The following is a 27,643-nucleotide window of genomic DNA, read 5'->3' as shown; positions in this document are numbered from 1 at the left end:
TTAAAAAAGCATCAAAACTACAGTTTGTCTTACAGTTTAACTGATAAGCTTCACTCAAACAGATTAAACTAACTGAGATGTTTGTGTCTGATAGAGAGCCACTTGACCGAGATGCGTGTCTGCTTGGTGTAGATTACATACTGTAGCATAAAGACTGAACCTATAAACGTTTATTATCCACAACACGGCCTTAACTTTTATCTGTCTGGCTCATATTAATCATTAGATCAGGCTATATTTGGTCTCATCGAGACCATCGACGTACCTCAAACATTCCAGCGTTCACTTCAGAGCGCTGAAGATCTTCTTGAAACGTGAGGGTGTTTTAACAGTCTTAACTCTCTGAATTGACGTCCTTATCTGCTCAGCTAGATTTCAGAGAGCGTCCAGACAGGCGGCGCAGGAATGTATTTTGTTAAATAATTGAACCAAATCCTAAGAATGATGGAGAAATGTGACCACCCCCCCAAATTCTCAAATGGGATATTTTGATCCTGCACTCCTTGGTGCTGGAGATACCTAAGCTCTTGCGGCATGTTTTGACTGCCTGGAGAAATATACTAGACTGTGATAAAGGCTTTAGTTTGGAATGAGCGCCGAGAGATCGGCGTATCAGTGTTGTAATGCAGCTCGTGGATCTCAATAGAGACCAGATCGAAACTGTAAATTTTCTATCTTACACAACAGATACTAAGCGCTGTGCAGTTGTTAACTTGTTTGGTATTTTTGTCACTGATGTTTTGCATTTGCTGTGTTATGATGTTATCCTAGGAGAGAAGGAGTATTAACTTCCTAAAGTCATTTTTGACTCTTCTGTAAGCAAATCTCATTTAATCTTGGTCCCTTTGGAGAAATCTTTTATTAGCATCATCGTAATTTAAGAAATTAACAGAGTGGCTCTGCTGGCTGTACTAAAATGCAACATTGTGAAAGAGGATAATAATTGTCCAGCCTTTCATAAATGTTTTTTTTCCTGCTCACTGTAGACAAAGGAGGATTTTTAACATTTCTTTGGGCTGCATTCAATTCGGTTAAAGGCCGTTTTATTTATACAGTACCAAATCACAACAGTCACCTCAAGGTGCTTCTTATTATAAAGTAACGACTCCTTTTTTTATGTTTCAGGGAGCAAAGAACATTGAAGCTGATGGCGATGAAGATGAGGAGGCAGAAGAGGATGGCCTGATCCAGCCAGCTCAAGTGTTTGCACCAAAAAGTCTCATTCTCGTGTCCAGGCTGGATTATCCCGAAATATTCCGGGTAATAAGACACCGCATGATTAAATCTTGATTAAAAAATGTTTTTTCTGACTGTTCGGAAGAATTCTCAGAATTTTTGTCAAATCTGATTTTCATCTTGCAGATACTAATCTGCTTTGTTCTGTCTGTAAAATGGGTCAAGTTTGCTTAAGTGTAGGCGTGCAGGAGTCACAGGTGCACAAGAAACGTTGAGCCTTTCATTAAGGTCAGTTTGTGCTGGCGTAAGGCCAGTCATACCATCCATGGTAATAACCTCACTAGCAGACCTTACTTAGTGATACTGAGGATCTTTTGCTCTTGGCCCAAAAAGAGGAAATACAGACACTTATTAAGCACATTAATGGTTGCTTCTTTCCTTTTTTCTCCATGTCTTAGTTGTCTTCCACATGTTGTTCTTGCAGGGGTGCTTAGGGCTGATCTACACAGTCTACATCGATAGCCTGAGTTTCCCTTTGGAGGGACTGGTGGCCAACCTTTTTACGTTCTTGGTTCCTGTTGCTGGTGGATCTCAGGTAAGTCTGACCTAAGAGAGAACATGTCCACATATCACTATGTCTAGCTCTGCTGTTGGGTGGTTTTTCAAGGAGGGGGGCACAGGTCCAGGACTTTGTGCTAGTTGGTAGTTAATGTCAACCCTGCTCTGCTGTGAACCAGATTGTAAGTGGATGACTGAGGTTCAGTGATGCAGATTGATGTTTGCTTTGCAGCCAGTCACCACCATCATGTTCAGGGTTCAGGCGAAGTTCTAGTCTACTCATTCTGCCATGACACTAAGCAAAATAAACTCTTAGAGTGGAGCAAGAAAGAAAATCTCTTGAACTTTATCTGTAGCATTTTTGAGGACTGTACTGGACTGTCACTGCGTTAGGATCCCTCTTGATATCATAAAGTATTTTGGTGGCCAAATGTCAGAAGATAATGCTCCGGTAAGCTAGCATAAGATAATTTATTTAGACTGTTAAAAACACCCGGAACAAAAAACGCGGCCTGCTCATTCTGCCACAGTAGGTTTCTCGCTTTCTCATCTGATTTTGTTTTAAATGATGGATAATGTGCTGTTAGAAGGAAGAATTTGGCCCCTTCTGTTCTCTAGCAAGACGCCACAAAAAAAGCTCATGTCCTCAAGTCTGCCAGACCCAAGCAGCCTCATTTGTCAAAACAAATCAAACAAAACACAGTTGAACATACAGGTATGCCAGGAATTGTCTGAATAGTGTGAATCAGGATGTATTCTGAGAATAATTAAAGCACAGCTTTTAGATTAGAGTCTGTGTAGATCTGAACAACACGTACACACTTTGGAAATACGTTTTTTAATCTTTGCAGTGCACGAATCATTTGTTATATTGATGCAGCTGTGCACCATATCAGTTATGTTTTTGATTAGTGAGAAAAAGACTTATTCAGATGGTCCGTGCAGTGTATGCATTGAATAGAATGCATCTTCTTCATGCCCCACGGGCTCAGAGCAGTCGGTTATAAATCTGAATAGGTGACTGTCAGTCGTTGGACTTCTCGACCCTGTAGACGTGATGGTCGTTAAAATGTTCTATTGCTGTTGTCTGACTGTCACGCCCTTTTTTTCTGTTTACAGAAGCTATTTAGCCTGGGAGCAGGAGACCGTCAGCTCATCCAGACACCTCTGAACGACACGCTGCCCGTTACATCCAAGAGTATTGCTCTGCTCTTCCAGCAGTTGGGTGGGTCAAGGCACTGTGATAACTACTAACCAGCAATCATGAGTCACAACATGACTTATTTATGACTTCATCCTTGTATCTGAAATGAAATGACTAAATGTCTTGTCATGTATTTATTAACATTACCCTGCTGCAGTTTATCATGTACTGTAGACTCAATCACCATGTAGGTATTTCTAGTAGCTAATCTGACAGCAGTCGCATTTAAAAACATAAGTTTTAAAGCATTCAATGTCTCAGCTTATTTAGTAAAATGCCTTTATGCTTGACATATTTCACATTTATTCTTATCAGATTTTTAAACGCTCTGTGTAACTTTGCTAATCACCTAGTGGCAAACTCCACTACTGTAGGACTTTTGTGAGCCATTAAGAGCTCGGATTAGTTCTACATGAAATGCGACTCAAGCACGGCTGTGCGTTTTTCTCTGTGTCCCATCAATGTTTGTGTAATTTTGTCTGGGCAGAAGGAGCCAATAATGAAGATTTGATTAGGTTTTGTGGTTTCGGATTGCAGTGTTTGCACAATATGTTAATGGTCCAGACTTAAATGATTTGAACAGGCGATACGTGCTCTGGTAAAGAACCGACGTGCCTGATTCGCGATGACTCAATCATGGAGGAGTCCAGCCGTATTTAGGGAGTGTGTCTATTGTTTTTCTTAGCACTCAAAAAACCCCGCAAATTGGCAAAAGCCACGCTGTGAGCTTTCTGCATTATGTTTGCAGACTTTGGGGTTATTCCTAAACAGCGGGGCTTATTTCACTTTTTGCACATGTAAGCCGAGAGTGTGATTAAATATAATTCACCTGAAATCTGATTTGTAATGGAAAGTTGGCCCTCATTTGGTCTCTCTTGATTAGGAGAATGTGCTTCACATCAGAGTAGATTCTGTTTCCTGACTGTATTAACACCATCCTCGTTTTGTTTGGAAGCAGCAAACGGTTGGGGGGGGGGGTACTTACACCATACATGCAATTAGGGTCATGTCAGAGCCATGCATTTGTTGCCAATCTGGATACACAAAGCAAAATAATGTTGACATAATAACAAATCACGACCAGTCAGTCTTCATAAACCTGCTTCCTTTAATCAGGAGGGTACATTTGCAGTTCAGAGCAGCAAATAGCATACAGTACATGTGTGCTGGAAAGTTGAACTGCATGTGTTAGTTTCCTTCTAACGTTTAGAGTCACGTACGAATAGCGCAATGTTTACAGTTCGGTCACTCGGTTAATAATTATGAAAATGACAATGAATAGACAGATACTCTTCTGCATGCAAACCAATATCTGAACACTGCTAAATGTACCCAAGCGTTTACAGGAAATGCCATATTTATGATATTTGTATCATCATGACTTTCATGAAGAAAAGCCACTCTGACACGGTGCCTGGAATCTACACTAAACTAGGCTAAAGGCTAAAGCAATGAGATTGTAGCATTGCTTTTTATAGAGGCTAGCAGAAGGTAAAAATAGCTAGCCAAAAAACCCTCAAAGCCACAGTTTGTCACTTTTTATAGTTACTTACTGTAATACACAAACTGTCTGTTGGTTTGGCTGGGAACTCCTCGTAATGAGTACAAGTTGCCTGGCAACCACCTACCAATGGGCTAAAATGACCCATGCACCTGTAACACCCAATAAAAGCATCATATCGTTTTACTTTCACAACAGTGACGCTGAATTTATTTTATATCAAATACTGAATATACTCATTCTTGATATTTTCATCTTGTGATGTTCACAGTATGCTACATTGCATGACTGTAATTTAACTTACAAAGTCAGGTTTGCTCTATCAGAAGTTTAATGTTGGATAAATGAACAAATGTACTTCAGGCAATGGGGTTTTGAAACCACCTCAATTATTTCAGTCTGCATGTTTTGTTTTTTTTGTCTGCAGGTTTTTGACCATCTCATGTCTGTAAGCTATATATGTAGACACGGCATCGGTATTTTCTATTCAACTCTTGGCAAGAATATGAAATCATAATCTTTTTTTTTTTTTTTTTCCAATCTGTCCTGCTGCTGTCACAGGTTGTTATATAATAATCATTTTTTATTAAGGTGCAGGAAACTGAAAGTTACAGACATAGTTAGACAGTAAAGTTAATGATTCCTCTGACCTTAAAGCCTGATTTTCCTGCATGTTGATTGGAAAGTCGGTTGATGAGTTACACGTAAGCGCTTTGTTTCCACTTATTAGCTCGTCCTTACATCCATATAAGGACCAGCTACTAGCATGGGGACAGGCAGGTCGGGACATCGCTCTGTGCGCGCAGGTCATCGAGTCACCACAGAGGAATGTGTGTTAAACATGTTACACTGCACAGGAAGTACGGCCCCCCACCACCACCCCCCGGCCGGGAGCGAGATAAATCCGACCATCAACAGCCCGACTGTTGTTGTTTGTTGCCTTTGTCTGTTCTGTTGTTGCTGCCACTTCTTTTATTTAGGGCTCGGAAACGTGTCGCTGTTTCCATGAGATAAGCAAACACCTGAACACGAGGTGTGATTGTGAATCGGAAGCCTCGGTATTTCAGTAAAAAGTACGGACTGAAATACATCATTTGGTGCCTGTTATGACTTTTTAGTCACGCTTTTTCATTTTCAAAAGGAAGATTTTTTTCTTTTCTTTTTTTTTTTTTTGAGGTGCACGTTTCCTGTTTATTACCGAAGCGCTCCATTCAGGCAGCCAGACTCCAGACCCAGCGCCCCCAGCGGCGCGGATATGTCTGCCGGTGTTCCTCTTTCCTTATCACTCCGATGTGTGATGAATTGGTCTGTCAGTTGCTTGATAGGAAACAATAACAGGAACTATAAACTTAGAATTCTTCCTGATTGTCGCATCAGTTTTTGAAATATTATTTATACTGTATGAGAGTGTGTAATTTCCTTTGTTTTTCAGAGATGGCTTTTCACCTACCTTTATATTCAGTGTTTCAATAGAAACTGTCCTATTTGAATGCAGATTTTTTTTCAAAACTAGTGGACACAGTGCAGATTACACAGCGTCACTATAATTTTATTGCCAATTAATGCAGCTGCACTAAATAACAACAGTAGTAAAAATAATAATACAAGCTAAGAAATGTAAGCAAAAGTGATTTTACCCTTTCAGGTTAGTTCAAAGTATTTATATTTTTAAAAACATTGTATTTTCAATTATGCATTTATTTGAATATATAAATTTAGCTCAGTGTTCCCATCTGCATGCATTTGCTCTGTGTGTATAGTAAACAGAGAGTGCAGTGCCCACATACAAAGACAGACTGTGGTAGCTTCATTCAGACAGGAGGTGATAAAACAAAGAGGTAATACTAATCGAAGAACTGGCACAAGTCAGCCTGCATTACTGTAACACGCTTCTTCTTTTTTTTTTAATTGCACTTCCCAAAAAGTTTTTTTGGTAGCGTGCAATAAAATTTTTACAACTTCAGCAAGAGCAGAACCACATTGTGTTGTAGTGTTTTACAGAGCTGATGCTAAAGTATTTGTTCTTGCACACAAAGCCTTAAGTGGTCTTGGCTACACTGCTGTCAGTGTTTTGCTTTCTCCTTTCATGCCCTCTGAAGTCATTCTGTACTTTTCCATCACAGCCGGAGCAAATTTCAATGAGATGAAGTCCTGAACTTTCTATATTAACATTCTTCACGTTGTTCCGCCTAACAGGAACGAGCATACAGAATATTGTTTCCTTAGAATTTCACTGATCCATCTTGAAGCTTTTATGGTTATCAGAGAACTTCCAAGTGCACATTGTTTGCTGTAATCTGTTGTTGAAGTCTGAAAGGCCTTCACAAATCAATTTTAGATGAATGATCTGGAAAATGTGGACGTCACATTCCAGCAAATAACTCATTTATTTCATTCTCTGTTGGGGTTTGGTTTGTTTTTTGTCATTTCAGGAATCCAAAATGTTCTTAGCCTATTCTGTGCAGTTCTGACAGAACATAAGGTCTTATTCCACTCCACCAGCTACCAGCGGCTTGGAGAGGCATGCCGTGCCCTGGAAGCCCTCATGTTTCCTCTTAAATACAGGTGAGTATGTGTTTGATATGGCTGGATGAGACAGAATCTCATGTGACTTTCCATTGACTGCAGTTGTGACTTTCTTGGCTTGTGATCTGACTGATCATTAACTTTGTTAATTTTTCATTCATTTCTGTAAAAACAGTTTTCTGCACCACATTAGATCACCTTTTAAAGTCCCACGATTTAACCTTCTTTAACCTCTTTTTTTTTTTGTTTGTTTATTTGAAATGACTCAGATGTATGCGGTTACCATAACCTCCTTCCCTTTCTCCCATACATTTATTCATCACTCTCCCTTGTGAAACATATCTTGTAAGAAAGGGTATTTTAAGCTAATCCGGCCAAATGTGTTCAGGGGCTCTCAAACATAACACTAAACAACAAAACATGCGACTAAAGGAAGGAAGACGTCAGGAGGAAGGAGACAGTAAGCCTTTTTCACAGAAGACATCTTGAACCATCATTGTAGTAATATTAGTAACGACTACATCCACGTGATTTCCAGCCATGGCGTGCCACAGTGTCTTTATGTGAAAGCAAAGTACCAACATCAAGTCGATCTAATGTGGTGTAGTAGGATGCTAATTCATATAAATATTTATAAGTATGACATATATGCTCATCTGCCACTTTATTAAGTATACCTATTTAACTCACTGTTAGTGTAAATATCTAATCAGCCAATCAGCTGGCATACAACTACATGTATTTAGGTGTGTAGACTTGTTGAAATTCAAACTGAGCATCAGAATGGGGATGAAAGGTGATTTAAGTGACATGGCATCGTTGTTGGTGCTCTGTGGGATGGTCCGAGTATTTCAGAAACTACTGATCTGAGATTCTCCCACACAACCATCTCTAGGGTTTACAGAAAAAGAGGAAGTCTCCTGTGAGCGGCGGTTCTAAAAGAACAACGCATTGAGGGCTGAAGCAACATCCAGATGACTAATTTGGCACGAACAGCATTCATGACCACACTGTGCCCATCTTCTGATGACTGTTTCCAGCAGGATAACTGTCACTAGATCTCAGTCCAATTGAGCAACCTTGAGATGTGGTCATGCATGATCAGCCGGCAAATCTGCAGCAACTGCGTGATGCTGTCGTGTCAACATGGAGCAAAATCTCTGAGAAATGTTTTCAGCAACTTGCAGAATCTATGCGATGAAGAATTGAGGGGATCCCTTTCTTTGCTTGCAAGGTGTACCTAATAAAGTGTCTGCGAGTATATTTAGTTCCTATTAACAAACGAGCAATAAAAACACCGAAACGATGATGCTACTCTGCCATTCTTGCGTTGTGTGCCTGTATCCTTCATTGTTTGCTTGGTCTAAGTTTGCCAACAGCAACAAGAACGGCAAAAATCAGCAGCGGTTTATTTGTCTGTCTAAGCTGCTGGAAGTTTTCACAAACACAGTCAGACGTCTCAAAAAACCCTTTTGTTACTGGAAAATGTAAAACGGGACTCTCACAGAGGTGAACGGGCGTTTCAGATGACTGGTACACAATCGTGGTCTTGAGTAATTCTGTTATTCAGGTAGAATTAGAAGCTACTATGTGTTAACATGATATGAAACACTGTGTCCACACACAGCGTTCTACATTTAAATTATCTGGGGTTTAGTGCAATTTTGACACAGCCCAAGTTTCCTGTAGATGATGATGATCATTTAAAATTTCCAAAGCTTGTAAAATTTGCAAAACGTATAAATGTCCTCCGTGCTTTACTGCTTTCTTATCACTTGAAATAAGTTTAGTCATCCGAGCTCCATTTTCATCATCGCGTGCAATCAAACACATCCTCTTCCCTGCGGGGAAGTATATTTTAAGCTCTTAGTTGACCAATCGTTGCATAATTCTTCTTAATCTTTTTTCCGAGTAAATTTGTGCGTTTTCCTTGTGTCCGTGCATTCAGCTACCCCTACATCCCCATTCTACCTTCGCGACTGCTGGAAGTGTTGAGTTCACCCACGCCCTTCATCATCGGCGTGCACTCCATGTTTCAGAACGAAATCCAGGATCTGGTGAGTTGCAGATGTGTCACAGACATCCAGGAATTTGTCCTACCTTCATGCACAAGTTAAAGATTAGAAATTGTTAAAAGGTAACAATGAATCATTAACAGACACTTAACTTAAAGTCTTTAAAGGCTTATTTTGATATCCTCAAAGCAGGTCTTGCTTTAAGGACTTTTTCTTTCTACTGACCAGCCGAATTTACATTTTTATTTTTCCAGAAGTTTTTTTGCACACAGGGTTTTAAAAGATTTCCCTATATTTAGCTGGTTGCATTTGAATCTCATCAAACATGTCTACCACACAGCGCTTCCTCCAACAGCAGTAAAACCACCTGACCTGTCAGTGTTTTGTGTGTTTCGATCAGTTGGATGTTATCATTGCTGACCTGGATGGAGGAACAATAAAGATTCCTGAGTGTATCCACCTGTCCCTGCTACCTGAACCTTTGTTACACCAAACACAGTCTACCCTGTCCATGGTGAGCACAAACGCAAACTCACACATGCGCACAAAAACACCTAAAAACACATTATTTAAAGATGATGGCATCTAAAGTGAGCACCCCAAAAGTTCCTTTTCTTTGAACATTATATAATAGAGTAATAGAGTGGGTTATGTTCTGTATACGAAGTGTGCTCAGAAAGTTCCGTAATGCCGGCCAAAAAAAGCAAAAAACATACCTGACCTTTTCAAGGTCGTCTCCTTGCGACATTTAAATCTCTCCTTAGAAACCCTGCTTTGCAATTTAATTGTGGAACATACACGTGCACAAAGAACAAATGCTGACAAACTGAGCTAGCTTCCATCGCTGTTATTGAGCAGAGAATTGAGCTACAGCTCATGTCAGCCAGCTCGAAGACAGCTCATCAAGTCAGACGGGTATCCAGGTACATGCTCCTAGATTGACACCCTGAATTTATCCCTTAGGGTCACCGAGTTGTTCTGCTGTAATACTTGCCTTAAGCAAGGCAGGCAAATTGTACATTACAGCAGTGCCCTCAGTTTCCAAGGATAGCAAGAGAGACGTGACCTCCCTAGGTGGGCCCCACCTGTCTCCACTGTGATGTGACAAGGTCAGAGCCAGGAGTCAGACCTGGAACACCAGCAGGTGACTTGTTAGCATAGCTAGTAGGCTAAAAGAACATAGAAACTAGTAGTTACAGTGTTAGCACTTCAGTTCAGTTGACTTCTGCCATTTCTGGAGTAACACTTTACCTGTTGTTTTATAGACTGTTGTTGGTGATGTCACATTATTTAGAACAGAATGGGGATGACCTGTGGCTGGATGGGCCTCCTGTGTATTTTTGTTTAGGGCTCCAACAGACTGGAGAATCAGTACTGGCTGTAATATCCTGAGACAGCTGAGGAAGAACACTTGATCTGATGTGATGATCTGATCTGTACCACGTGTTTTTGTTTTTTGATTATTTTTTTTTTCTGACCACACTCTGGTGGTTTTAGCGCTGAGACTCTCTTCCTGAAAATAAAAAAGGGTTAAAGCCAACTTGATCCAGTTGCCATCAGAGACAGTCACGTGCAGGTAGTCAGAACAAGACTTTTATGGAGGGATCTGAACTTTGAGTGCAATGTGTGGTCACACGGCACAGGGAGACTTACTTGAAGGAATGATCAGGTAATGTTTTTGCTTTTTGCAGGAGGTGCTGCAGAGCTCTTTGATTGCACAAGAAGTCGTCTGTCATTTCATCCTTTACAAAGACAAACATATAACTACAAATATATGGAGAAATAATGCTAATTCTTATATTCTGTTTAATAAAATGTTTGCTTTCCTAATGAAATAATAAGGCACTTCTTGATTACCACATTACCTGGTCACTCACTGTGCACAAGCAGCGTTCCCTAAGTTAATGTTGGAATCATTTCAAGTTAATTTCCATGAATGCTTAGGATAAACAAAAACAAATGTATCGTCTGAATCTAAATCCATTTTCTTAGGTTTTACACCCGGATTTGGAGATAGCGGACAACGCGTTCCCCCCACCTCGCACCGCACCCTCCAACCTCAAGCTGTTGGTAAGTCAGCGGCGTTAACATTTGGCCTCATTTAAGTTCCTCAGTGTCTCAAGGAGTGATGTCCTCCTTCCCACACGAGGAGGACAGGCTGCCCAGAAAAGGTTTCTTATCACAGGGAGGTTAGCGTTGGAGTGGGGGTACTAACTGACGGTAACCCATAACCCAAGTAAAGAAAAAAAAAAGCATGTCTGTTGTATAATTACCTTATCAGACTGCATTTGTGGAATAGCTGTTTGATGAGTAATGTTTGTGTGTGTGTTCCAGGACAAGGAGGTGAGGGCCGTCTTTCTCAGGTTGTTTGCACAACTCTTTCAGGGCTACAGGTCCTGCCTGCAGCTCATCCGCATCCATTCTGAACCTGTGATCCACTTTCACAAGGTAATAAAACAACGTCATGAAATTCCCGGGTCTAAAATTAGCATTTTTGCCAATATATGACCTTTTGATTAAACTCGTTAAGCAATCCCTCCCTAGAAAACACGATGTTCCATCAATCTGCCCGCGGTGCTTTAGCCAGCAGTGTGGGCGGACTCGCACATAAAGACCTGACAGATGAACTTGTCAGAGGTGTCTAATGCGTGCGTTTGTGTGCGCATGTGTGAGTACGCGTGTTGTTTTAAACGTGTCACAGAATCTTCGTGACTCTTCCTTGATGGTATCCGTTTGTTTATCCAAGCTTCGGACACAGTCCCGTAACCTTGGGCAAATCCGGCAGTGAGCCATATGAAACGTATTAGGTTTACATTTTTGTTTTGCGCCGGGGTTTTTGTTTGTTCGTGTCTGTGGTGTCTCCGTGGTAACCCATCAGCAAATCACCCTCAAAGTACCCCACATGGATCGCATTATAAACTAAAGCTCTGCTTATTCGCCTGGAATCCTGGAGCGGGAGGTGGGGGGCTTGAGTGAACTGTGTTTTATCTCCTCTAGCCACAGGCACATATAATTATGCGTAAAGTAAATTAAATTCATTTGCATGTAGTCATTTCTAACTGGATTTATTTCCCTTTCTGTGCACACTGAAGAACTTGCCCACGTTGCAACAATATAAAAGTCCCCCTTGCAGAGATATTTTGTGATCATGTTCTAAAAATGGCTGCTTGTTGTGCAGTTTGTAGTAAATCCATATGAACAAGGTCTGTGATTGTGAATGCTCTAATCTGACATTATCCAGACTGCCTTCCTGGGCCAGCGAGGCCTCATTGAGAATGACTTCCTGACCAAGGTTTTGGATGGCATGGCCTTTGCCGGCTTTGTCTCAGAGAGGGGTCCACCTTACCGAGCCTGCGATCTGTTTGATGAGGTACTGTACCGTGACGCACCACCGAAACTTTAGAAAGGCTCGTACATAAACACCTTTTCAATCAACTGACCCAGTTCCTAGTTTACATTTTGTTTTCTTTGTTGTTGGTGTGCTTTGCAGTTGGTGGCCTTGGACTTTGACAGCTTTAAGGAAGAGGAGGTCAACCCCGCCAAGCTTCAGAAGCACATCAGGGAGCTCTCCGAGCAGCTTTATAGAAATGTAAGTCTTCGTGCAACAAACAACTGCTAAGTTTCCTCTGCTGTGTTGGTGTGCAGTGTAGGTCTGATGTACTCATTTTAGCCTGCTCTACATGTGCGCTGCTCCAAATCTGTCCCATTAATCCATGTTGTTTCCTGGTTATTGTACGTTAGGAGAACCCAAACCCCCACATGGCATTCCAGAAAGTGCCTCGGCCCTCCGAGGGATCCCACCTGCGCGTACACCAGATACCTTTCCCCGTGCTGGATGAAGAAAAGGTGGAGAAGCTTATGGAGGAGGGTACAGCAAAACACAGCAGCGCACCTCTTCCTACACGAACTGAGAAAAAGTGTGTAGTACCCGCTGGACCACCTGTTGGTATGACTCACTTTAAAACCTTATTATGCACAAAAAATACATTTCACAAAAGTGTTTGCATGTAAATTTTTAATTATAAAAAGTATTTCTCACTGCATAATCCATGCCTGCTGCAAAATGACCCAGCAATGATTTGTTTGTTTATTCCAGCATCCATCATGGGAAAGAGTTGCTCTGTGTTTAACAGCGCTCGCAGGCTGGAGGTCGTGAGGAACTGCATCTCATTCATCTTTTACAACAAGACTCTGGAGACCGAAAAGGTGATGCGCACTGTTTATTTTTCTACCTTTAAACAAGCTCATAAGGCACCCGTGCTTTGGGTAACACCACATCTTCAGGCCGTTGTGGAGCAGGTCTCTCCTTAGCTTTATAGTCCTATTATGTCCCAGCTGGCACACAGACACCTAGAAGCAGGAGTAAATAAGGCCTGTGATCAATCTTTCTCCACCCCTGTGCCAGACTAAGCTGCCAAGCAATAATTACAACCGGGATTGATCAATTCCTGTCTGATCTGTTTGTCCCTGCAAGTATTTACGCTGCACAGGAATCTTTCCTCAAAGTTATATTTCACACTACAGCCTCATCTGTAGGAGTTCATAGGTGAGCAGTCAGTCCAATATGACTCCAGTGTGTTTACAATGGGATGAGAGCCAGTTGTTTTATGTATCCTTATAGCTTCATACAGGAGTTATATAACCCGAGCCTGCATCTGCATGCATAGGGTAAAAATGCATAGCAGGAATTCTCTGAACACCCCGTGAACTTGTAAGTCTTCGCCGTACATACAGTGCTGTGCAAAAGTATTTATCCCCTTCCTGTTTTGTTTGTTTGTTTGTTTGTTTGTTTGTTTGTTTGTTTGTTTTTGGAGATGTGTTACATTTAAATGTTTCAGCTCATCAAACAAAAGTAAAAGTAATGGAAAAGTAATTACCCTCTAAACCCCCTAAACCTAATAATTGGTTGCGGCACCCTTGGCAGCAAGAACTGTAATCAAGCATTTGCAATAACTGGCAGTGAGTCTTTCACATCACTGTGGAGGAATTTTGATCCGCAGTTCTTTGCAGGTTTGTTTAAATTCAGCCACATTGGACAGTTTTGCAGCATGAAGGGCCTGTTTAAACTAAGTCCAGACTTTAACTAGGCCACTTCAAAGGTGGACTTGCTGCTGTGTTTCGGATCATTGTCCTGCTGCATAACCCAAGTGTGCTTGAGTTTTATTTTTTCACATAGGGCCAGATAGGTTTGCAATAAATGGCATTTTATATTTATTGATCTTTGCAAAAACATAATAAATCAGGAAGGAGCCAATAATTGTCATAGCACTGTAGGTGCTGTAGTGAATGGCACTTTTGACAAATACTTTATAAAATGAAGGTTTTCTGTCTTCAGTTTTTTTAACAGTTTTAAATCACTAATAGTTTTCTGTGTCTTGTGCTAATCAACTTCTCTTCACAGGTCTTTAACTTCTTTCTTCATTTTAACAGACGCTGCCGGCTGCACTGCGTGCGCTGAAGGGCAAGGCAGCCCGCCAATGTCTGACTGAGGAGCTCAGTCTCCATGTTCAGCAGAACCGCGCCATACTGGACCACCAACAGTTTGACTACATCATTCGTATGATGAACTGTGCCCTTCAGGTCAGTGACGTGACAGATAAACCTGCCAACACAAGTCACAGACTGTTACATCTGTACTGTAAACATGCACAGTAATATTCCATGCAGATAGGAAGGCGCAGTCAGCCTGGATCTGTTTTCCCGCTGCAATGTGGGGGTCACGTTCTACAATCAGTCAACTAATCGAGAAATTTAAATGCCTAAATTTTTGATAATCAATCAGCCGTTTAAGGTTCAGAAATGTTGTAAAGTCTTTATTTGTTCCAGATTTGGGTTTTGGTCTGTTGCTTTTAACAAAAAAGTCAATTTAAACATTATCTTGGATTACGAGCTTTTCTGTTATTCTAAGAAAATCAACGGTGAATAAGTAAATAATGAACGAACTACACAAACCTGATGGCTTAGAGACTATGTGGCCTTGCTTCAGAATGTATTAAGCAATGCATTTTACCAAAACTTAATATGAATGAAATGATTTTTTCCTCCTTACAATGCAAGTCTGTTTTAGAAATTGTACTGAGAGCCTCAGTGCTGTCGTCCAGAGTGCTTCCCCAAACTGTGAATGTCAAACTTACCGTGTTATTCCCACAAAAAATTGAGATTTATTTTAACAAAGCACTTTTTCTAAAGCTGATATACAGGAAAAATGTTTTTCAGATCCGTGTAAATATTTTAGTTCAGTATCACAAAGTAGACTTCATGAGTTTAAAAGATGAGCTGTAGAGAGTCAGACAGTAATGCTTAAGTTCTCATACAGGCTTAGGGACATGTTGGCGACCACTTAGTAAACCCTGGTCACAAGGGAAGAATGCATATTCCCCAATAGACTGCGATTGTTCGATGGATGTTGCTTGCAGTCGCTGTGAAATTGAATCGGTAAGACCCAGCGTGCAAGTTTGGAGACCAATAAGTGACCTTGCCTGCTGGTAACCTCCAGTCGCTATGGAAACATGTGTATTCCATCACTGGTTGGTGAGTGGTTGTTGATAGTTTTAGCGTGAAATTGGTCGTAAAGAAGTACACAGTGGTGCATCCAAGATGCCCTTGTGATTATTTTGTTTCTAGCAGGCTACAGTCGCTGGTTTTCTTGGAAGATGCCAAGTCATCTGCAAACACTCGCAAAACACTCCAAGCCATGGTGAAACCATAAAAAAAAAAAAAAATGCTATGCAAACCAGAAAAGGAGAAAGTTCACCTTCAAAGTAAAAGCTGTGATCAGGCACATCTACTTTGAAGCCATATAAAGTTTGCTTTTATTTGCAACAGTCTGGCCTTGTGTCATGAGACTCATGACCTATGAGTCCTAACAATACTTCTCATTGTTAATCGGATACTGTTTGAGTCTTCTTCGTGCCCTCCTGGTGGTTCAGCTATTTGTCAAAGTGAGTACGTAGTGTGGGTTTTTTTTTTTTTTTTTGCAGCTTATAAAAAGTCTGTAAAGCTTTACTCAAACAGAGCAGTTGGTCTTAATTGGTAGTTCCCCTTGTTTTATTAGTGTGAGCAAACCCATCTGAGGGATTTTAAAAATATAAGCAAAAGTCAAAAAGTACAGCATTTATAGAGTGACTTGAGATTCCAGTCATTCCCCCCCAAATAACAGAAAACCAATTAATCCCACCATCTGCTGCTCTAGGGACGTGCAAAACGTGCAAGTTGCTTCAGAGTTTTTAAAATGGAGTTTTGATGAATTTGGCCTTTCGAGAACGAAAAAAAGGGAAGAGAAAAGTAGTTCGTCCCTTTCGGTGTTTGATTGTCTTCATTTTCAGGATCAGAGACTTTATCGCTGGTGTGCATTTACCAAAGCTTTATAAAACCAAAATCTCGTTTGCACAGCCTCTTTAGTTAAATTCTATCTCAAGTATAAATCAAAGCTGCGTGCTTTCATGTTGTTACATGAAAGCTGGTGCGTCATTTGGTCTTCACCATCAGAACAAAACCTGCAAACCTGGGCTTAAAATGTTCTTTCACCCAAACTAATGAACCTGTTGAACAGGTATGTTCTAGGAATAGGTCATCTGTATCTTAAGTGCTGTCTACAATACAAACAAGTAAACCTACATCCATGTCGTGCTGATATTTACTATTTTCATTTGTTCTGCTCTTGTAAATTACATGTTAGACGTGAACATGTTGAAAAAGAATATAACAAAACATGTTTGCTGAAATGCTAGTAATCCAAAGTGACACATGAGAGAAAGTAATAATTTCACAAATAGAGATACAGACGTGGAGTACACTTTTGATGAATTGCAACAAAGTATGTAATCAGCCTTTCTCTAAAAATGTTATTTTTTAGTTTTTAAAGATTGTATTGTTTGTTTTTGGTCTTAAAGCCATGTTGGCTTTCAGCTCTCGGTCTTATGTTCGTCTGGCATTTGTCTCACGTGATCCAAATATGCATTTTAAGATGTGGGGCCAGTTAATACGTTTAACTTCTGCTCCGTCACCTTTGTTTCAATACCCAGCAAACAAGGACCCCATAAAGATGTTACAGAGTGCGCCGCGGCCGGCCGGATTGTGTCTGTGTGTGCGTGTTCAAAGGTCCTTCAGAGCTTCACAAAGCCAAAGTGACCTATTCTGCAAAAAATGTTCATGCTTCTTGCGTGATGACAGCCACATGCCGCCTCAGTATTTCTGGCGCGTGTGTTGATCTGACACGTTGATTTGCAGTGACATCATCATTAAGAAACCACTTACAACATTTATCGTTAAACTGTCAACTTCAGGCGGCTGTGTGACTTTTCTGTTTTCTGGTTACAATCAGAGTTTTCCTTTTGAAAGAGTTAGCAGGAAGTGCTGAGTAGTGCGTGCGCTGCAGAGTAGGTTAAAGGTTGAGGCGCTGGAATCAGATGAAACTGTACCTTGGAAGTATGTATTAACTAGCTTTTCTTTCTTTGGCTATCTCGTTAGACGCGCTAACAATCTGTGAGTGTCTGTAAGAAATTTACAGTTGTGCATTTTTTCCTGTTTAAACATCTGTTGTTGGCCTTATCTCTGCTGTGTTTCTCTGCTGTGAGTAATACCCCCCTTATTGAGGCATTTATGTTAATTGCTCATTTATATGAGTGTGCGTGCGCATGTGCGTGCGTGCGCTGGTCAATGCTCTAGCTTTTAGAAGTAAAAGTTGCGCAAACCATGTGGGGGAACAAGCCCTGCTGTGGATGTGTCCTGGCATTCCAACCATTTCCTGTCAGATAGGATTATTAGCCTTCTGTGCTCTGCTCTCTCATGGCCTGCAGCGTCATGATGGTGCTCACGGACACGCTCTGAATGGAGGTTTACTGTGAGAGGGTGTCAGAGTCTGAGGTCTATGGGAAGCGATCGCCTCGGCACAGAGTCCATGCGTCATTTATGATCCCGACTTCAACCGTGTGACATGGAAAAGTGTACAGTAATGCATATTAAGCGTGGATGTTGCTGGGGGGGGGGCTCCATCTAGCTGTCCTATATGGACTGCATGTTGCCACATCTGAGCTGATGAACCCTGATGTACCCTTTACCCTCACCCCTCCATCCACTCTAGCTTAATTTCTGCCTGCTGCACTTTAATCACTTTGAACATTTCCTTTAATAGTTATTAGTGATTACATTTGTACATTATTTAGCTCCTAAATTAGTCTCTTGCTGTGAGAAAATGCCCTCTTGTCTGCCTTAGTGGTCTTAATGGACTGCCTTACGTAACTCACTGGTCACTGGGAATCTGTACTTAGTATCATTCCCATGTTCGGATAAATGTTTCTCAAGGATGTGTACCAGTGTGGCCAGGTAAACATCAGTGCTAATCGGATATCGTGCTTTCACTATGGAATTTCTGTTTGTTGCTCATCCGGGTGACACAAATGTCAGCTATGTTGCTTATTTTTGCCTAATTCCTTTTCCTATTCGTAATTCCAGACGCAATTAACAGTAATAAGCTATGAGGCAGGCGCTCCTCTGTTTGCCCGCTGCCGTGAAAGTCCCATAAATGCATGCCGCAAGTGTCATCCCACAGCTTTCCTGGAAGGTGCTAACACAGGAAGTTAGTGTTTGCTCACATCCTACAGCGTTTTGTGTCACATGCTGACAGCCGCCTTGTGTTTGTCCAGTGCATACGTGTCTGAAACAGAATAGCGGTGTTAGTCATCCTCGCTGTTATAGCTCCAGCAGGCTAAAGAATGAGGGAAAAAGGTTAAACACACAGTAAATAATGGAAGGAAATGGAGGCTGCAGGGTGTCCGTGCAAACAGCAACAGCTTCTTCTCCCTCTTTTCTTGAAAACCCAAATAACGTGTTAAGGACGAGTTCCCCACCATGAACCATATGGACGCTGTGAGAATGACTGAGAGCTTAATGCAGTACCTTTTGTCAAGTGTTTGATGGACTACAAGCACTCATTCAGTCTAATCTGCTGGAGATTTCACTGCTATCTCTTCACTTTGTTACTCGACCTCAAAAGCTTTTGAGCTGTCACTTATCTTCTCTGTCTGCTCACAGGAGATTAAGGTGGACGTTTGTAGGTGATAAGTGTGGCTTAAGTGAAGCCGATTAAGTCTTCTTTATATGAAAGGTGATATGGTGAAGTAGCCAAACCCCTCCCCTTTCATCTCCAGCCATTCTTGGACCATTTTGTGAAAAAGGCCCCGGTCAACGCTAAATTTCTGTGTTTTTCCCCTAGGAGAGTACTCATTTGTAAAATATTCACACTCTTCTGCCTGTGCATTTCCACTTGTTGTTCTATTTTGTCTGGGGTCCATGAACTCCAGTGACCTGCAGCTTTGTCAAGGATGCTGGGTAAACAATGCTTTGGTGCCGCTCCAGTAAGCTGGAACATTTTACCACAGCCCAAATGACTGCAAAGGAAAAAAAAATACTAGCAACAACAAAACTAAAGCAGAAACCGTGTTGCTTTGTCGACGGGGGGGCTTTGGCTTTCATGTGTTTTGCATTTTCTCCCCTTTGTACATTCTTGCCTGTGCGCGTTTTTAGGAGTGGCGGTAAGAGGGCCCCCCATTACAGACCGCTATCAGAAAGTGGAGCATTCCTCCGCCTATCTCCCTCTCCAAAATGAAGCACTCTGATAGTATGTTGTTTTTGAAGAACACAGTCTCATTTTCACGTGACGTTGGTCCAAAACCAATAAATTAAATATGAAAACATTTGTCATACAGGTTTTTTTTTTTTTTTTTTTTTTTAATGACTCGGGGTTATCCGGTGCGGCACAAGGTCAGAATCAGTGCTGTTGTTTGTACATGGTCTTAAATCAAGTTTCCTCTGGCTGTTTTCATTTGCAGAGTTCAACGAATAAATCCCAACAAAGCTTACTGCACATAAGTACCAATTTCCTGTGGCTGAAGCACTTTTGAGTCCAACTCGGCTCTTTTTCTTTTCTTCCCCATTGTTTTCTATGGTCTGTGTAAGAAAAGTTTAGTTTGGGCCCCTAAGCACCTCCCACCTTCAGCCTCCCGTGTAGTGATTTTTGTCTTAATGCCATCCTTTAAAAGCGCTGTTAAGCACCGCCTCTCTGACCTGAAACAGTCTCAGATACAGAGACGCATTGGAATGGTGTGTAAATGTCAAAGAGGGAATATTTTCAACCAATCCCTTTTGAAATTAAAAAAACACCTATAAAAAAAGAAAATTGAATTTGCTTTCTGGCCCATCGTGGATGCTTGATTAATGGTTGCAGCGTTTTGTGGCCAAAATAACTGCACTTTACGCAACATCTTGTGAATTTTTTTTTTTTTTTTTTTTTGGGAATTAGCCTTGTATGGCAGTCTAGCTGAATCAATATCAATAAATTGAAGACTGGGACACACTGACAGTCGTGTCAAGGCAGGAATTATATAAGAAGATTGAAAGCATATGTCATAACGGTGCAAAAGAGCAGAGTGAGGGGATTTGGCTGGCCTGGTTTTGAGCTTTGCCCTGACATTTAACAGAACAGTGTCTTTATGTAACAGGACATTAGAAATGCTGAAGATGGATTCTTTGCCACCCAAAGTTCTCCCAAAGTCACATTTCTGCATTGCTAATTTGTAGCTGTTGATCAGCAGAGCCCTCAAAGACCACGTTTCTGCTGTTGTCATGCAATTTCAAATTGTGTTGACATCATAAAATATTTTCCCACAAAGTTATCAAACCTGATGATAGTATGGTTGAAAAGATGTTCTCTCCGAGTTTCGCACCATGCTTTGTTTCCTGCCCTGTTCTCACTTCTCTCTTACTTTTCACCCCGCAGGACTGCTCCACCTCTGAGGAGTTCACGGTGGCTGCTGCACTGCTGCCCCTGTCAACAGCATTTTACAGGGTAAGGAAATAATAATTCGATCAAAGCATAGAAGTGTGTGCCTTGAATGTAAATCTTTTGCTCCACCTGTTTTCTCAATGTCACCTATATCAGCACTATTAGAAAAAGACTGAAAAAGCTTCTTTATAGAACATACAACAGTCACCCCTATCAATTCAGCTGTTCCAATCACTTCCATGGCCGTACGTGTATAAAATCAAGCACCTAGGCATATCGAATGGGTCACACTCAGGAGCTCAACGAATTCTAGCGTGGTGATAGGATGCTAACTGTGCAATAATTTGTGAAATTTCCTCGCTAGTAAATTTTTAACTGTTACTATTCCCAATCGGATCCAAAAGTGGGAGTAATTGGTAACGACAGAAACTCAAAGCGGGGTCAGCGGCTGCTGAGGCACATAGTGCACAGAGGTCACCAACTTTCTGCGGAGTCAATCACTGCAGACCTCCAGACTTCATCCTGCCTTCAGAATAGCTCAAGAACAAAGTGTAGAGAGCTTTATGGTATGAGTTTCCATAGCTGAGCAGCTGCATTCAAGCCTCATATCACCAAGCACAATGCAAAGTGTTGGATGCAGTGGTGTAAAGCACCCCACCACTGGAATCTAGGGCAGTGAGACGTGATCTCTGGAGTGACGAATGAACAGTTTGGGGATGGCCCCTTCCTGTTTCAATATGACTTGGCACTAGTACACAAAGCAAGGTTCATAAATGGATGAGTCTTACCTCACAAGTGCACTTCTGGAAGAATTGTCAAAAATGACCATAAACACAGTCCTAAACCTTGTAGAAAGCCTTCCTAGAAGAGTTGAAGCTGGTAAAGCTGCCAAGCGAGGGCAAATATCATATTAAAGATCATAAGATTATATTAAGAATGGTATGTCACTTGAATTCATAAGCTTGTGAAGGCAGAAGAAAAAATACTGTTGGCAATATTGTGTAGCAGCGCGACTTAGGTTTACAAAAGTGCATCTGAAGAAACCGCAAGATCTCTGGAACAATGTGCTTTGGACAGATGAGACCAAAATGGAGAAAACCATCATATCAGCAGAAACACCTGACCACCTACCAACTGCTAAGCACGGTGGTGGAGGGGTGATGATTTGGGCTTGTTTTGCAGCCACGTTGCAAGCTATTGTTGCTAAAGGTGGTTGTACAATATAATCTATCAAGGAGTGTGCTTAGGTTTTCACATGACTGCATTGATACCTGTGAACTTAATTTTTCCCACAGCTGTATGCAAACACTCTCTTACCCCCTGTGGTTTCTAGCCATGCATATACTCTAGTTTATTCAGTGAAACTACTGTCTCTAAGCATTTAAAACAATCTTAGATGAATTATTGTTTTGAGCTTATCAGCGCATTGACAGATGGTACTGGACTGGACTCTTTCAAACCTGTCAGCCTAAACATGTTAAATATGTTGCTCCTAAATCTCATCAAACTGAACCTGCAAGCACTGACTCCTGTTGAACAGATCAGCTCCGGGGATTACGTTGAACTGGGCAGTTTCTGTCACTATTTTGGACCATCACTGTCTGTAATTCCACTGTGGAGGTCTTGTGAAGTTCTCTGTGTTTTGGTTTCTTGCTGGCTGTTGTGAATTGTAGATGGGCTTGTGTGCACAGCTGGTTTAAGGAACTGAACCATTTCCCTTGTCTTCGCCCTGCCCTAACTGCCACCGCAAGTGTGATAATGCATAAACAATGAAGTGCTGTAACGGGATTTGGACTAATAAAAATCAGCTTTGTCTTAGTTTTATTGCAGATATTTGGGTAGTGAGATGCATCCACAAGCTGGATACAGCGTCTGTTACATGCTTGTCCATGTCAGTAAACTTTTTTTTTTTCTTCCCATGACCCATACAGCACACCTCTCAATCATCAATTTTACTGGCAGCCCAAGAGTTTCAAGTGGTAGTTGACCTTAACTTAACATTGCCTTCACAATAGAGAAGTTTCTACACAGGGAATACCCAGAGAAAGAACTGCTTACTTGACTTTTCGACCCCTGCTAGAAGCACACAGTATTTTAAAGCCAGCGGTGGCCTTTGGTTTCCAAATCATCTAATCAACCACAACTATGTCCTTACAGCTTACTTGTTGCTATAGGAACAGACACAACTGTCCACACTGGCTTTTTGTTGGATACCAGTGTCGTACCCTGATGGGCTGGACTGGGACCTGGCCTGCTCTGTGCCACCACATGACTTATTCAGTTCACATGCCACAGGCTGGTGTAACTTTCTTTGATATTTGTTGTTTTTCTCGTTTCTCTTCAAACCCACCAGGGCTGAAACTTCATCATTTTCTCTCAGAGTCTCTCATGTAAAATTACTTATCGTTACAAAGTGGTTTCTGTCTCAACTATGTTAACTGATCATAAGTCACCGTTACCACACACTGCGGCGATTTCCTCCCTTTTCAGTTAGAAGATTAAAAATAATGCCTTTTGTGGCACAGACAGCTTGTTAGAAGTAAAGACATTTAGAGAAAGCCATTTTTCTTTGTTGTTTACAGATGATTGGAATTAATGACAGCATTGAGCTGTGTTTCGTCCAAAGGGGGAAAAGTAAAGTGAGGTCACGAAGGAATCTGCCAAAAATGTCTGTAATCTCTGGTTTAATAAAACAAGGATCATGCAGTGGAAATGTGAGAAAAACAAAGCGTGGTAATGGAGCATGGCAGCAGCTGTCATTTTGGGTGGGGACTGTGAGGCATGCATGATCTGATATCTCACAATTGATTTCCATACCCTGTTTCACATGTTTCTGTACATGTTTAATATTTTTATTCATTATTTCCACCTTAGTGTATGCAGCTAAGAAAAATCTTGTATCAAAAAGTATTTTGAGTGTGGATGCAGCACCTTAAGCAGGCTGCAGCAGCCTGCCATGTCATCAACATTTATATTATTCCTACATTTGTTACTGGAGCCTCCCATCAGACACACTGATCACATTTCCTTTATGTTCACAAGGGTAATCTTAATAGATTGCTAAACTGCACTCTTTTTGCTCAGAAGGACAATATCTGAACATCAGTCTGTGTCCACAGGTCAGTACCAAAGCTTTGTCCCTTTGAGATCAGATCTGTTTTACAAAGAACACCTTGTTCTACCTGCCTATTTACTCTTCAACTTCACATCTGCACTCAGCTGACACTTTGTTAGGTGGAACTTTAATTCTTTGTGACATACATTCAGTAAGGTGCTGGAAACAATAATCCGAGATTTTGGTTCATATTGACATGATAGCATCACACTACGCTGCAGATTTGTCGCCTCCACATCCGTGATGTGAATCTCTCGTTCCACCACGTCCCAAAGGTGCTCTATTGTTCTGAGGTGTGGTGACTATGGAGGCCATGTGAGTGCAGTCAACTCATTGTCATGTTTAAGAAACCAGTTTGAGGTGATTTGAGCTTTGTGACATAACGTGGTGTGTGTTATCTTGCTGGATGCAGCCATCAGAAGATGGGTACGCTGGACATGGTCAGCATGGATGGATGGATCCATGCTTGGTTGTTGTTTATGCCAAATTTTGAGCCTACCATCAGAATGTTGCTTCAGCTTTCAACGTGTTGTGCGTTCAAGAGATGCTCTTCTGTATACCTTTGTTGTAATGTGTTGTTATTGGAGTTCTTTGAATCTGACCTCATCAATAGGACATTTCTGCCCAGAGAATTACGGCTCACTGGAGGTTTTGTCTTTTTCGGACCGTTCTCTGTAAACACTAGAGATGGTTGTGTGGAAGAATCTCATTAAATCAGCAGTTTCTGAAAGACTTGGGGCAGCCTGTTTGGCACCAACAACCATGCCATGTTCAATGTCAGTTTAATCACCTTTCTTCCCCATTCTGATGCCCAGTTTGAACTTCAGCAGGTCGTCATGACTATATGTGCATGCCTAAATGCACTGAGTTGCTGCCAGGTGATTGGCTGATATTTACATTAACAGGCAGTTGAATAGGTGTACCTTACACGGTGGCCACTGAGCATAGATTAATATATAGTGTAGGGTTGGGCGATATGTAAAAATTTTCCAACTGACAATCGTCAGTCCAATAATCGACGATGGGCAATATATTTGCGCATGCGCAGACCTTTTGATGGGCGGAGCAATCATGCACGGACTGATTTGTGCGTTTACAACACAGAAGAAGTCCAAACATGGACGAACTAATTTTAAAAAAAACATTAGGGCTCTCAGCGTCAACGCTGTCATCACGATTAACGCCATTAAAATTTTTAACACAGTCAACCCATCTGGAGCGCAGAATGAACAAACTTTGGACAAACTGCCCAAAATGCGTTGATAGAGACATTTCAGGGATTTTGACTCAGTCTGCGCTCCAGATGGGTTAACTGTTAATCGCGTTAGTTGTGTTGACGGCGCGTTAACGCTGACAGCACTAAAAAAATATAAAGTCGCCAATTTGGGATCAAAGAGGTAAACTTAAGGATGTAACCAAAGTGGTGTGCCGCTTGTGCAGACGTATAGTTCGAGTAAAGTACTCAAACAGGACTAACTTGCATGAGCATGTACGTGTCCACCATCCGGCTGAGTATGCTAGGCTATCACCAGCTTCTGCAGGTCCATCAACAAGCATTTGGGCGCACTCTGAGGAGGGTGCATTTGCTCGCAGATGAAAGAGGGTGCTGTTAAAACAGCGCTATTATTTTTTTTTTCTGTTGACTGCTTCTATTAGCTCCATCATTATTAGCAAACCAACTCATGGGCAAATAAATGAATAAATTGTCCTTGTAAAAACGATAGTCGATATATTCATCACCCAACCCTAATATAGTGCCAATCCAAACTCAACCCTACACAATCTTGAAAGACATGATGTAGGAGTTTTGATAGATGCTCTTACTTTGCTTTCACATAAAGACACTGTGGCATGCCAAAGCTGTAAAGCATGTGGATGTAGTAATTAAACTGTTACTAATATTACTACAATGACTGCTCAAAATGTCTTCTGTGAAAAGGCTTACTGTCTCCTTCCTCCTGACGTTTTCCTTCCTTTAGTCACATGTTTTGTTGCTTAGTGTTATGTTTGCCCGAAGAGCCCCTGAACATATTTGGCCGGATTAGCTTAAAATACCTTTTCTGATGATAGCATCACACAGTTGCTGCAGGTTTCTCGGCTCCACATTCATGACGTGAATCTCCCGTTCCACCACATCCCAGGGGTGCTCTTTTGGATAGAGATCTGGTGACGGTGGAGGTTATTTGACTACAGTGAACTCATTGTTATGTTCAAGGAACCAGTTTGAAATAATTTGATCTTCGTGACATGGTGCATTTTCCTACTGGAAGCAGCCATCAGGAGGTGGACATGGTCAGCAACGATACTCAGGTAGCTTGAGGTAAACAATGCTCAGTTGGTACTAAGGCAGGCGTCGGCAGCCTTCAACATCAAAGGAAGCACAGGCGGTTGACGGAGAACAGATGTAATGGAAGAGAATAAATTAATACATATAATATATGTACTAATGGGGTTACGGTTAACCCTAATTATAACCCATGGCTCATCAGCCACAGGTTGCCAACCTCTGGATTAAGGAGACCAAAGTATGCCAAGAAAATATCCCCCACACCGTTACACCATGACAAAGGCCTGCACTGTTGATACAAAGCAGGATGGATGTTGTGTGTCATGTTGTTTACACCAAATTCTGACCCTATCATTCAGATGATGCAGCGAAAATCAAGACCAGATCTGGCTCTCTTGTCCAATTTTGGTGAGCCAGTTTATTGTTCATGCTCGCTGTGGACGTCTGCTGCTGTAGTCCATCTGCTTTGAGGTTCAACGCGTTGTGCATTGATGATTGATGATGCTCTTTTGCATACCTCAGTTATAACCAGTGATCATTTGAGTTACTGTTGCCTTTCTGTCAGGTCGAAGCAGTCTGACCTCTAGCATCAACAAGACATTTTCACAAAAAGACTGCCGCTCACTGCCGCTCTTTTTCAGACCATCCACTGTAAATGCTAGCGATGGTTGCATTGAATGTTTGAAAATCCAGGAGTCTGTGAAATACTCAGACTAGCCTGTCTGGGCAGGCTGTTGCTTCCAGCTATTTCTAGAAGGCTTTTGTCTTAGTTCATTACATAAGTGCACCATCAGAAAGCAGCAAAGTCTATCCATAAGCTTCTCCAACACAAAAATAAATCAAATGACATTGTAGTCTTCACTCCAGATAGGTGAGGTCTCACAGTTTAGTAATTCCTTGATCCGTTGACTGAATATTTTCAAAATTGTGTAAAGTTCCTGTTTTTCCAGAACCCATAGAACAACAAGAGTATGTCATTTATCTTGTCCTGAGTAATACTGCTTTAGTAAGCCTTCTGCAGGACTTTCCACAATTGTGTAATAAAGCTGTGATGAATGCTCACCTAAAAGGCACCTATTGTATAAATGAGAGGCTTTAGTCCCAATAAAACCACACATTTAGATGAATGACCCTCACTTGAACTGACGTAATCTCATAATCCTGCACGAGAACCACACTGGAGACGAAGTTTGATTTGTTGCAATAAAGTGTAACAGTCCAGTACCATTGTTGCATGAGAAAAGGTTTTCCAAGTTTTCAAATAATTTCCACTGTAACAGTCTTGAAAGAGTCTCCTAGGCAGGAATTTTTGCAATTTTGATATAAAAAGATTCAAAGATAAATTAGTTTCTATTTTTTGTTTTCATTTGAATCAGAGTCTAAGCACACTTTAATCAATGATGCACATTTCTCACTGTGGGAAAAAACTTTTCCTTTTGCACTACAAGCCAAAGTTTGGGTAAAAATTATCCTTCCTCT

The 27,643-nt window shown here is 41.3% G+C and overlaps 1 protein-coding gene across 3 annotated transcripts in view; it reads left to right on the top strand.

Moving 5' to 3' along the window:
* sbf2 (SET binding factor 2) overlaps positions 1-27,643 on the top strand; it is a 120,625-nt gene that overhangs the window by 55,709 nt on the left and 37,273 nt on the right. For all 3 annotated transcript variants that reach the window (XM_005467002.3, XM_003442377.5, XM_005467001.4), the window contains exons 4-17: positions 1,126-1,260; positions 1,661-1,771; positions 2,854-2,959; positions 6,872-7,004; positions 8,914-9,022; positions 9,381-9,494; positions 10,973-11,050; positions 11,315-11,428; positions 12,222-12,350; positions 12,471-12,569; positions 12,722-12,926; positions 13,077-13,186; positions 14,411-14,560; positions 20,757-20,825. In XM_005467002.3, coding sequence (XP_005467059.1) covers positions 1,126-1,260; positions 1,661-1,771; positions 2,854-2,959; positions 6,872-7,004; positions 8,914-9,022; positions 9,381-9,494; positions 10,973-11,050; positions 11,315-11,428; positions 12,222-12,350; positions 12,471-12,569; positions 12,722-12,926; positions 13,077-13,186; positions 14,411-14,560; positions 20,757-20,825 — 1,662 coding nt within the window. The remainder of the gene's footprint in view (positions 1-1,125; positions 1,261-1,660; positions 1,772-2,853; positions 2,960-6,871; positions 7,005-8,913; positions 9,023-9,380; positions 9,495-10,972; positions 11,051-11,314; positions 11,429-12,221; positions 12,351-12,470; positions 12,570-12,721; positions 12,927-13,076; positions 13,187-14,410; positions 14,561-20,756; positions 20,826-27,643) is intronic.

This window comes from Oreochromis niloticus, linkage group LG1 (assembly GCF_001858045.2).
Source record: "Oreochromis niloticus isolate F11D_XX linkage group LG1, O_niloticus_UMD_NMBU, whole genome shotgun sequence".
In the NCBI taxonomy this organism is placed as follows: domain Eukaryota; kingdom Metazoa; phylum Chordata; class Actinopteri; order Cichliformes; family Cichlidae; genus Oreochromis; species Oreochromis niloticus.
This window is presented reverse-complemented; position numbering and strand designations above follow the sequence as displayed.